Raw genomic sequence first — 12,995 nt, forward strand, 5'->3', positions numbered from 1 at the left:
CATACAGTAAGTAATAACTTACTCTATGATTCTCATATAAAAAGTTGTTATCTTTCCACGTCGAATGCTTGTAACCTCTGTTGCAAGATTTTATAATCTGTTTACATTTGACAATCAAGAAATTTGACATTTGGATTTTGATTTGGAAAGTAAGCTGCGTGCAGTGTTATTTTTAATTTGAATTTATTACAAATACACAATATTTTACAAGTGATGCGTCATATATTTTAATGTACGCCAGATTCCATTGCAACTGGCGAGTGGTGATGTTTACTAGTATTCGATATTAACCAAGTCTCAACAAATCATGTAAATACTCATCGATATCTAAGTAATTTATAGGACAAAGTTTAATACAAAGTAAATACTGTCTAAAAAAACTTGTAGGTCTTCAAGGATGGACGTGAGACGTGAGGAGCGATCCAAAAGCGCCTCCTTGGACCGACATAAGGATCGCCGAGCACGGAGCCGCAATAGAAGCGACAGATCTCCATCCACCAAAACACATTCTTCGAAACCAAACCATAGATCAAAATCAAGGCATAGGTCGAAAAGTAAGGACAAAAAGAAGAAAAAGAAGAAGAAGCGTCACTCTTCCTCGAGCAGTAGCAGCAGCTCCACTGACAGCGACGAGGAGGAGCTGAAGCTATTGCAGCGGCTGGAGGCTGAGAGGCTCCGTCTGAAAGAGGAGAAGAGAAAGCAGAAGGAAGCTCTCAAGGCTAATGAGACTCCAGAGGAGAAGAGGTGAGTTGTAAGGTCCTTGTTGTAGTTTGGTTTAATACAAAGTACATAGTATTGCATAACAGTATGTAACATACATTTTTTGTGTATAAAATCAAAAAACAATTTAGTCAGTCAGCAGGTGTTCTTTGTCACATATAGTGAGACAATAATTTAACTGTCTGTGTGAACCACAATAATAGTTATACAAATATTTTGGTTCCAGAGCTCGTAGGCTACGTGAGAAACAGGAGAAAGAGCGCAAGAGACGAGAGCGCATGGGATGGGACACAGAGTACCAGTGCTACACCAACCAGGACAATCCATTTGGAGACTCTGCACTCACCAACACCTTTGTATGGACTAAGAAACTAGCCAAAGAAGGAGTAAAAAATGTATCCCGGAATGAACTGGAAGCTTTGAACAGGCAAAAACAGTTAGAAAACAAAATTGAACTTGAAAAGGTATTATACATTATTAAGCATGTTATTACTAGTTAATACTTAAATTTGGATGGGGTAATTTGGAGGTATGATAAATTACTATGAATGTTTCAGCTTTTAAAAGTGTACATACAAACATATACACTTACATGTATATGTCATTTTATTCACAAAGACATGTCTCACCACTTTTTTTTTGTGCTGATAGTGTTGCCGGTGTTATGGGGTAAGGGGACTAATGCAAGCCTCGGTTACAAGCCCTCAGAAGTGCGATTCACACAAGTAGTATTTTCTATATTGTGCAAATCCTTTGATTCATGTTCATCTATGTGTATTTTTTTACTAATTTTTGAATAGTCTGTTTTAGATTTTGTTTAGTTAATGATTGGAACCATTTAAATATCAATAGTATAATTCTTTAACATCTGAAAGTACTCACGAGAACTCCATAAAACCAAGTTGTATTCTGATGATTCTTTTTGTATTGGTTCTGTTGGGATTCATTTTACTAACAAGAAAGTAAAAATATAAACTTTTTAACATACATAAACTGCCTACAAAATGAAACAGAACCCAAAAAAATTAAATTTGTATACTATAATATGGCCATAGAGCCTATTGTAAATTAACATCCTTTCTCCTAACACTTCCAAACATATTTTTGTTGTGTAGGTGAAGCAGCGCCGTCTTGAGCGCGAGGCGGAGCGCGCGGCGCGGGAGGCGGAGGCGTCGGCGGCGGCGCGTGCGCGCGAGGCTGCGCAGTTCTCCTCATGGGCGCGACACGAGGACGCCTTCCACTTAAAACAGGCGCGCCTGCGCTCTGCGATACGTATCCGAGATGGAAGAGGTATGGCATCTTCAGCCATTTCCATTTATGTCCCTTTTGTGGTTGGAACAATAATATCTTAGTAATTATTTCAGGTCTTTTGTTTCCAAAATATTTATAAATAGTTATACTTTTGTCCATAGCCAAACCGATTGACTTGCTGGCATGGTATGTAAAGTTCCGAAAGAATGCGTGGACGCGCTGGAGATGCACGAGCCGTACACATATCTCAATGGATTACAGATGCAGGATCTCGAAGATCTCCTCGAGGATATTAAGGTAGGACCAATTGAAATGTATTGATTTGAATATTCCCAAGAAATGCAACACACTAAATATGTGTATCATGAATGCTATGTTGACAAACTTTGTGTATTTTGGTGCAGGTGTACAAAGAACTAGAGAGCAGCGAGAACCAGTCGTACTGGGAGGACGTCGGCACGATCGTGTCGGACGAGGTGAACAAGCTGCGCCGCGTGGCCGCGCCCGCCGCCCGCCGCGACGGCGTGCACCAAGCTGTCGCGGACGACGTCGCCCAGGTACCACACTATCGCACAACGCAAAATATCATTTTTGAGGCGTCAGGGTGGAGGATATATTGTAACCAAAAGAAGGAGATACACATACAACAGTAAATAAACATGATAGTGGCTCTTTTCGACGTGACGCGTCCGATGTGCACCTGCTTTTGTAACAACTATTAGTGGAGCTATGAACTTTTCTCGTTGGTCTACACTACATAATATTTGGTCAGGTATTGTCAGTTATACCAAGTACAATAAAACAAAATATGTGATTATATATTGATAATTTTTTTGTTTGCACAGATTTTCAAAGGAAAAACAGGCAGTCAACTGGAAGCTTTACAAACTCAGATTGAACAAAAGATTAGCGGGAAGAGAGACGGCGTCGACATCGGCTACTGGGAGAGTTTGCTCAGTCAGCTAAAAGGTTAGTGTATGTTTTACTGCTAGTTTTTGTATACTAATATTAACAGTGTTACTATATAACTAAATACACACATACTCAAGCCTTTTATCTCCAAAGGGGGAGGGTAGGTAAAGGTGACACTAGTGAACCCACACTCCGTCGTGAGTATTTCGTCCCATGATGTGATAGGGAGCAAGCCTATCGCCATATCGGACTCTCATTCCAGACTCTGGACTGATACTGAGTTGAAAAACTCAATATCACTTGCCCGACCCAGGGATCAAACCCGACCTCAGCACTGTACCACTGCAGTTGTACCGTAATGCAACAAAGTCACCGAGGCATAATGATTTCTTATGTTTACGCGAATGTTAGACATTGAAATTAAACTAATTTTCGGATTCTATCGCGGTGCTAGTATTTTATTTTCTCCCGACGTTTCGAAGACTTTGCAGCCTTCATGGTCACGGGGGGGACTGAGGTGTTGTTCATCCGAAAAGTCAAAGTTACAATATCTACCTACATTTTACAATTATACAACTTTTTTAAATTTTAGCTGTTGGTGGTCCGATCTACGCAGAATGAGCTCACAGTGTCTTGAAGTCTGGCAGCCGGTCTTTTGGGTTCCGATTTAATTAAATGTAGAACTGGATCCCAGGCTTGTGCAAGCTTCCAACCATCTTCCCTATTGAAATTAGGATGTTTTTAATTTCAATAGCCTCGCGAATCATCCTAGGCAGGAATCGGTGTTCTTTGGCGAGGATTTGTGGCTTGTCTAGTCGCAGATAATGATTGGCGCCTCCCTCAGAGTGTTCAGCGACTGCAGACTTCGTCGAGCGTCGGTGTTTCACGTCAGCTATATGTTCTTTTACGCGGGTCCCTATATTTCTTTTTGTTTGCCCGATATAAGAGAGGCCACAGTTGCAATCTATTTTGTATACTCCCGGTTCTTGTAGAGGTATGTGACACTTGACAGGTGGTAAAATTGACTAATCTTCTTAGGCGGCTTAAAATAAGTTTTTATGGAAGCACGCTTCAAGATGTAGCCAATCTTGTCGGTGACTCCTCTTACATATGGTAATACAACCGGAACACGTTCAACTGTGGCTGGTTTCACTCGGTTTCTGTGACGGCGGCGTGGAATTTGGAGCTTGTTGTCTCGCAGTACTTGCTTGACATGTTGCAGCTCAGCGGCCAGGTGTTTCTCGTCACAGATTCCTTGTGCTCTCTGAAACAAAGATTTGCCCACGGTAGCTAACTGTTTTGGGTGGTGATGAGATTCACCGTTCAGATATTTATCAGTATGGGTCTGTTTCCGATATACAGTATGACTTAAGGTCTGATTAGGATTACGGATGATTAAAACATCTAAGAAAGCAAGAGATTTATTGTGTTCTAACTCCATAGTAAATTGGATTTTATTGTTGATGGAGTTAAGGTGATTTAAAAATGCAGTTACTTTATCAGATGGTAAAATTGTGAAAGTATCGTCTACGTACCGTTTATAAAACCTTGGAGTGACCGGGGCTGTACTCAGGGCTGTCTCCTCGAAGTCCTCCATAAATATATCGGCGACTACCGGAGATACAGGGAGCCCATCGCTACCCCCTCAACTTGTACATAGAACTGATTATTCCACAACATATAGCCAGATGTAAGGCAATGTTGGAGTAGTTCTGCATATTCCACAGGAATGTTATTCTCTGCTAACTTCTTAGATACAATTCTGATGCTGTTATTTTACCAAAATACCATCTGATAAAGTAACTGCATTTTTAAATCACCTTAACTCCATCAACAATAAAATCCAATTTACTATGGAGTTAGAACACAATAAATCTCTTGCTTTCTTAGATGTTTTAATCATCCGTAATCCTAATCAGACCTTAAGTCATACTGTATATCGGAAACAGACCCATACTGATAAATATCTGAACGGTGAATCTCATCACCACCCAAAACAGTTAGCTACCGTGGGCAAATCTTTGTTTCAGAGAGCACAAGGAATCTGTGACGAGAAACACCTGGCCGCTGAGCTGCAACATGTCAAGCAAGTACTGCGAGACAACAAGCTCCAAATTCCACGCCGCCGTCACAGAAACCGAGTGAAACCAGCCACAGTTGAACGTGTTCCGGTTGTATTACCATATGTAAGAGGAGTCACCGACAAGATTGGCTACATCTTGAAGCGTGCTTCCATAAAACTTATTTTAAGCCGCCTAAGAAGATTAGTCAATTTTACCACCTGTCAAGTGTCACATACCTCTACAAGAACCGGGAGTATACAAAATAGATTGCAACTGTGGCCTCTCTTATATCGGGCAAACAAAAAGAAATATAGGGACCCGCGTAAAAGAACATATAGCTGACGTGAAACACCGACGCTCGACGAAGTCTGCAGTCGCTGAACACTCTGAGGGAGGCGCCAATCATTATCTGCGACTAGACAAGCCACAAATCCTCGCCAAAGAACACCGATTCCTGCCTAGGATGATTCGCGAGGCTATTGAAATTAAAAACATCCTAATTTCAATAGGGAAGATGGTTGGAAGCTTGCACAAGCCTGGGATCCAGTTCTACATTTAATTAAATCGGAACCCAAAAGACCGGCTGCCAGACTTCAAGACACTGTGAGCTCATTCTGCGTAGATCGGACCACCAACAGCTAAAATTTAAAAAAGTTGTATAATTGTAAAATGTAGGTAGATATTGTAACTTTGACTTTACGGATGAACAACACCTCAGTCCCCCCCGTGACCATGAAGGCTGCAAAGTCTTCGAAACGTCGGGAGAAAATAAAATACTAGCACTGCGATAGAATCCGAAAATTAGTTTAATTTCACCGAGGCAGCCAACTAACTAACCGGGCAAATAAGTCTTTTGCATAATGATACACCACAACTGGTGATATTTACACTAAGGATTGACTACAATGTTAAAAGAATGTATAATAATATCAGCCCTGTATTATATACTTGCCCACTGCTGAATACTGGCCTCCTCTACTACTGAGAGGGATTAGGCCTTAGTCCACCATGCTGTCCTAGTGCGCATTGGTAGACTTCACACACCTTCGAAATTCCTATAGAGAACTTCTCAGATGTGCAGGTTTCCTCACGATGTTTTCCTTCACCGTTGAAGCGAACGATAAATTCACAAAGAATACACACATGATTTTAGAAAAGTCAGAGGTGTGTGCCCTTGGGATTTGAACCTGCGGACATTCGTCTTGGCAGTCCGTTCCACACCCAGCTAGGCTATCGCCGCTTGAAACAGAATGTATAACACATTTAGTATGTGTGTTGGAGTCGCAACACAAGTGTCCTCCGTGTGAGCAGTATACACAGTAGATGTTTGTTACAGCGCACATGGCCCGCGCGCGCCTGCGCGACCGCCACCAGCGCAACCTGCGCCGCAAGCTGCACATGCTCAAGCAGGAGCAGGGCGTGCATCCCGCGCAGCCCGCGCACCCCCTGTCCGACGACCAGCGCCCCGACACCAGGTCATTACTATTTCGTGTTATCATTACTTGCGCTCTTGCATGGATTGTTTAAGATTTATGAATCAAATCAAATCAAATCAATTTATTTTACATAAAACATGGTATAAATTATGATGTTAAATATCTTACATGTGCAACATGTTTCACCGTTCCAACGGTATGCAAAAAAATTATATACGTACTTATAATTAGAGAACGTAGTTAGGCAAATTACCTATTATTTATTATATCTATTCCCTTTTAGGTGTAGTTTACTCATACAAATTACATGATTTTCTATACATAATATTATTATATTATATCTAACTATAAAACCCATGTTCATCTGGGGGTTACTATTATATTACTATATATGTTTACATTCCAAAAATTCTTTAATTGTATAGAAACATTTATCTATGAGCCATTTCTTTAATCTATTAATAAATAAGGTAAAAGGTAGTTCACGTAAGGTTTTCGGTATTTTATTATATATTTGAATGGTCATACAACCGGTATTTCTTTTATACAGAGTGGTTGACATTGAATTTAGTTTTAGCTTAGTTGGATCTCTGATGGTGTATTTATTATTTTGACATACTTTTTCAAACAACTCAGAATGTTTTTTGACAAATATACCAATTTCTAATATATATATATTGAAGTTAGAGTGAGCAGTTTTAATTTTCTGAACAGTGGTTTGCATGAATCTAGTGGTGCGACCCCGCATATTGCCCGGAGACACTTTTTTTGTGCTATGAACACCCTACCTATATCTGTTGAGTTTCCCCATAACAATATGCCGTATCGTAGTATGGATCCGACATATCCATGATACGCCATTAAGGCAGTTTTTCACTAGCTAGTTTTCTTATTTTTCTGAGTCCGTATACAAATCTGTTTATTTTGGTACAAGTTGTTTTAATATGAGCTTTCCAGTTGCAGTTTTCGTCTAGTGTGATACCTAAAAATTTTACTTCATTTACTTCATTAATTTCTTGGTTATGATAATTTATTTTTAAACTATTAGTCTTGTTATTGTAATTTTTAAATTGAATTATTTTTGTCTTATTTATGTTAGCAGTTAGGTTGTTATCATCTAACCACTTTGATATATTTTCTATTGTATTATTTAAGGTTTGTGTATAGTCAAAATTATTATCATCTTGTGTAATTACTACTGAAATATCATCTGCGAATAATGTACATTTATGTCTAGTTGCTTTCGGAATATCATTTATATATATTAAAAACAATAGAGGTCCTAGAACACTACCCTGGGGGACACCGAATTTATTTTCCCTATAAGTGGACCTGTGTGACGTAGTCATTAAATTCGAGTCAACATGGGTAATCTCCACACATTGCTTTCGATGACTCAGGTAACTGTCAATCCATTCCAACGCCTTCCCTCTAATGCCATATAAGTCACATTTTCGCAGCAATATTTGATGGTCGACAAAATCGAAAGCACTGGACATATCAAAAAATACCGCTGATACACGTTTTCTTTTATCTAGAGATTTGGTCACAGTGTTTATTATAGAGAAGGCCGCTAGTGTGAGGACTTGTTTTTTTGGAATCCATTTTGTTCTTTTGTTAAAATATTATGTTTATTTAGGAATGTGGTAATACGGGCGTGCATTATTTTTTCAAATATTTTTGAGAATACTGGAATTAGCGTAATGGGACGATAATTGTTTACTTTTTCTTTATTGTCTCTTTTGTGTACTGGCTTAACTACGGACATTTTCATTTTTTCGGGAAAAACGCCGTTTTCAAAGGAAAGGTTTACAATATAGCAAAGTATTGATGAGAGCTCGCTATTACATCGTTTTATTATTTTAGTTGATATTGCATCATAACCTACGGCGTTTGTAGTTCTTAACGACACAATAGTTTTTAATATTTCATACTCGGTGCAAGGCCTTAAGAAAATAGTAGAGTCAACAGTGTTAATTAATTTGTAGTTAGGAGTATGTATTTTAGGTTTATTTGTTTTGTAATATAAAAATCATTGAATGTATTTGCAATGTCTATTGGATTCGATATTAATCGTTCATTATGAATGATCTCTTTTATATTTTTATTATTTTGTGTACTATTTAGTTTGTCGCCAATTATGTCCCAAGTTGCTTTACATTTATTTGTAGAATTTAAAATATATTTGTTATTTAAGATCTTTTTAGAACATGTTATACATTTTTTAAATAGTTTATTGTATTTTATGTAATTAGATTTAGTTTCATCGTTTTTATCTTTATAGCTTATGTATCTTAGTTTTCTTTTTGTAATAGAACATATCTTTATACCTTTTGTTAACCATTTTGGTGTCGTTAAATTTACCCTTGTTTTAATTGTTTTTTACCGGGGAAAACATAAATCATAAAATAGTAGAAATGTCTCATAGAACAGATCATAAGCTTTATTACAGTTTGCTTCATTTAGTACCTCTTGCCATGACAAACTTGATATACAATTTTGAAATTTTACTATATTTTCTTCATCATAATCTCGTCTAGTAATATACATATATAGTGGTTTTATTTGTTCACATTTCATGGGGAAGCGATAAACTCTGACCAGTATTGTGGTCAGATAAATATAGATGATGTACTTTACCTACAGCTCCTTTAATACTACTAAGAATGTGATCAATGCAGGTTTGTTGTCGTGTGGGTTCAGTTATGTGTGGTATGAGATTATGAGAGAGTAGAAAGTCTTTTAATTTATAAGATGTGTCATCGTTCTTCAATGTATTTATGTTCAAATCTCCAGTTATAACGATTCGTCTATTTTCCTTAAAATTAAGTTTATGCATGAGCGTTTCTAATTTATCAAAGAAGGTAGATACATTTGATCCCGGTATTCTGTATATACAAATAACAATACATTGAAGTGATGGTATATCAATACCACAGCATTCAAAAGACTTTTCAGATGATACATAATTACATAGCGGAATAATTTTATACTCTATAGACTTATCCACTAGAATACAAACACCTCCACGTTTCTCGTTTTTCTTGAAAAATGGCTAGCTAGATTAAAATTGCGTATACGGACATTTATCTCGTCACCAGATCGAAGAAAGGTCTCGGTAAAACATAGTATTTGTACCGGGCTCTTTTCTATTTGAAACTCTTCTACACATATCTCTATCTGCTCTAATTTATTTAATAAACCAGCTATATTCTGGTGAAATAACGTAATGAGGTCATTACTTTTTTTGTTGACATGGTATTTACTTTTATACAAAGAACGTGATGTTTCAGTGTATCCTTTATTTGTATTTGCGAAAAAATGTACTATGGTCCATTTTATTATGAATGTTTGTAATATTCGAGTCACGCAGATTAGAATCTTCAAAATTCAAATTCTTTTTGATTATTGAAAAATAGTACGGGATCGTACCCTTTTTGCAAAAATCATTTGTTTTAATACTATTTTTTATATTTGGTAAATGTTTATCTGCATAATCGCTATCGATCAATAAATTAATTTTCTTTGTGGCAATGTTTGAGAACACATTTTTTTTGTATGTGTTTTGCGAGATAAAAGAAAACTACAATGTTTGATATTATTACAGATCTGTTTGAGTTGATTGTTTAATTTCCACTCATTTAGATATGGATTATGTGTAACATTTAGAATGATTATATTAGTATATTTAAATTTATTCAATGTGGTTGCTAGTTCTATGGCCAGGTGAGCAGGATTTGCGTCATCTTGTCCTACACCTAAAATTATATAATTACCCGGAGTATCTTCTACTTCATTTACAAGACTTGGAGTATTTCGTGTGTTGGCGCGTGGGGTTTTATTATAGAGACTACTTTATATTTTTCATATTTCGTGTTCATTCTGGATCTTATTATTTTTTCAGCAAAACCTCTACATTGTAGTCCTCCGTATATGTATATAAAGCGATGGTCATCGGTATCTTGATTACAGGAAAGTGTTATGGTTCTATTTAGGACGCCATCTTTTGAGTTATTTCCGAATGACATAGCCAGACACTCATTGATTTCTGTTTGTGTGTTCCTTGCACAATCCTTAGTGAACATAGTGTCGCCATCTATTGGCGTATTAAAATTTATATTGAATGCTTCTTTTGTGGATATTTTGTTTGTATTTTTCGTATAATATTTTCTTCTTCTTTTTTTGTTAGCTATATTTATCTGTGATTTGTTTTCATATAATAATGTTAATTTGGGGTCAGTTTTCTCAGTTTGTTGAATAATCTGTTTCTTTAATGTGCTATTTTCTTGTAAGAGATCTTCAACTTTTAATTGGGCGTTAGCTAGTTGAAAGTAATGGGTTTAAAAATCTTTATAAGTGAGTACACAATTAAGGATTTCACGACAATATTTCATCAGTATTTAGAATATATTAACTAAATATAAATATTGCATCCATATGTATTGAATGTTGGTTTTTCGTATTGCGTAATGCAATGTGTGAGCCATTTACTAGTTACTAGAAAAAAGTGATGAGATGTGACTATTATAATATTTTTTTTGTGACTTCCAGTGGTCAGTCAGTGGATACTGCCCAGCAAAGCGAGCCGCCCGAACCTCTTTCGGAATCGTCGAGCTCTCGCCACGCAGAGCAGTCGGCAGAGACGGCGGCGGAGGCGGAGGAGGCGGCAGGCGCGGAGGCGGCGGAGGAGGCGTGCGTGGCGCTGTACCGCTCGGGGCGCTACTCGCCGGCGCTGCTGGGCGCGGGCGCGCTGGAGCCCGGCACGCTGCTGCTGGAGCCGCGCGAGGACGCGCAGCGCGTGCACTTCCTGCGCGCCGCGCTGCACGCCGCGCAACACAAGGCCGCGCACACGCCCGACAACGTAACTGCCCCACACTGCTGTCTACTACCATACATAAGTCTTTGTCACTACAATGATCATTACACACAAAACCAACATGCATTCCCATCTTGCAGATACACTTTCCTATTTCTTTTGCCGTTTTTCTTAAAACTTGGTAACTCACAATTCCTTTGATTGTCATTTAGCATCAAATATCCCATCTATTCATTCACCTCATTTCTGATTTAAAAACATAAACCAATAAACTTGCGACCAATATCTGAAGTTTAATTAACATGAGTTTATACTTCAAACATCCATCAGTTTGACATGAAATGACGACATGAGCAATTTGATAAATTGAGAGTGTATGTGTGTGTGCAGGCGGGCGCTGCGCGGTCGGGCGACGCGTTGGAGCGCGAGGCGCGTCGTGCGATAGGCTCGTCGGCCGAGGAGGCGCAGTTCAGCGTCGAGCACGTGCTGCCGACCAACCCTGTCTGTGGGCCGACAAGTACCGACCAAGGAAACCCAGATACTTCAACAGGTAAACCACTCTCACATTTAAATAGGGTATACCAAGTGTTAAACCCAACATGTGTGTATGTCGCGCTTATACTACAATTCAGTATAAAACTTTTACAGAGTACATACTGGATTCGAGTGGAACAAGTACAACCAGACCCACTACGACATGGACAACCCGCCGCCGAAGATCGTGCAGGGCTACAAGTTCAACATATTCTACCCGGACCTTATAGACAAGAATGCTACTCCAGAGTTTTCACTAGTAAGGGATCTATTTGACCTTCTTTAATATAGAATTTGATGTCTCATGTAATCAATTAAGCATAATAATATTTTGGAATGACCTGCATGTGTGCTTGCTAGGATCATTCTGGATAATTTTTACAGAAGAATGGATGAAAGGCACAAATTATTAACTTTTTTTATTAAAGAATATAGTTTTTAAATAATGAATAATTAGACGAATGAAATTTGTGATAGCTACTTGTATACTACTAAAGAATGGTTCAAAGTATATTAATGCTCAACATTCACATACTTAGTTTTCTCTAATCAATTGATTTTAATATCAGTAACCTGAACAATTGTAATTTCTTTACAGAAACCATGTCCAGACAACCCAGACTTTGCGGTGCTGCGGTTCCACGCAGGCCCTCCATACGAGGACATTGCATTCAAGATCGTGAACCGCGAGTGGGAGTACTCGTACAAGCGGGGCTTCCGCTGCCATTTCCACAACAACATCTTCCAACTGTGGTTCCACTTCAAGCGATACCGCTATCGCCGGTAGTGTGCTGTTTACCTATATTGTATACATTTATTGTATGTAACATGGATTGCAATAAAATGGGTTATTGTAAGTTTATATTATTTTGCTTGTATGATGGTTTTATTGAAAATATGTGTCCCTTTAAGGTATGTATAGTATAGGAAAATAACTAAATTATTGTACTAAGCTGCGACTTTTAATAAACATTACCATTGCATATAAAGCAGTTGATTCCTGCAGTTTAATATTTGTAGGTTTATTCATAGTACTCCATCTATATTTTTAACTATAATTAAGTAACTTTGGTTTCTTTTACAAACCAAGACTTATCTGAAAATATAATTTTTGTTTTCATGACTTGATAGTACAGAGAATGTAGACTGAATACTTAATTATTATTTTAAAGGTATTATTGGAGAGAATACACAATAATTTTAACAACCATGTTAGTGTTCCCATTTACCATGTTGTACAATATATGTATAACTGGTTTTTTA

The 12,995-nt window shown here is 37.8% G+C and overlaps 1 protein-coding gene across 1 annotated transcript; it reads left to right on the forward strand.

Annotated features, from left to right (window-relative positions):
- Positions 1-110: 110 nt before the first annotated feature.
- LOC115452793 (cactin) lies at positions 111-12,608 on the forward strand. The gene is given in 14 exon segments (XM_037439158.1): positions 111-309; positions 388-744; positions 947-1,184; positions 1,836-2,010; positions 2,133-2,168; positions 2,171-2,268; positions 2,376-2,528; positions 2,817-2,940; positions 6,283-6,421; positions 10,934-11,243; positions 11,589-11,688; positions 11,691-11,748; positions 11,847-11,991; positions 12,331-12,608. Coding segments are annotated over 14 exon segments (2,124 nt in total). The 5' UTR covers positions 111-307; the 3' UTR covers positions 12,520-12,608.
- Positions 12,609-12,995: the final 387 nt, after the last annotated feature.

The sequence above is a fragment of the Manduca sexta genome, chromosome 16, assembly GCF_014839805.1.
Source record: "Manduca sexta isolate Smith_Timp_Sample1 chromosome 16, JHU_Msex_v1.0, whole genome shotgun sequence".
In the NCBI taxonomy this organism is placed as follows: Eukaryota; Metazoa; Arthropoda; class Insecta; order Lepidoptera; family Sphingidae; genus Manduca; species Manduca sexta.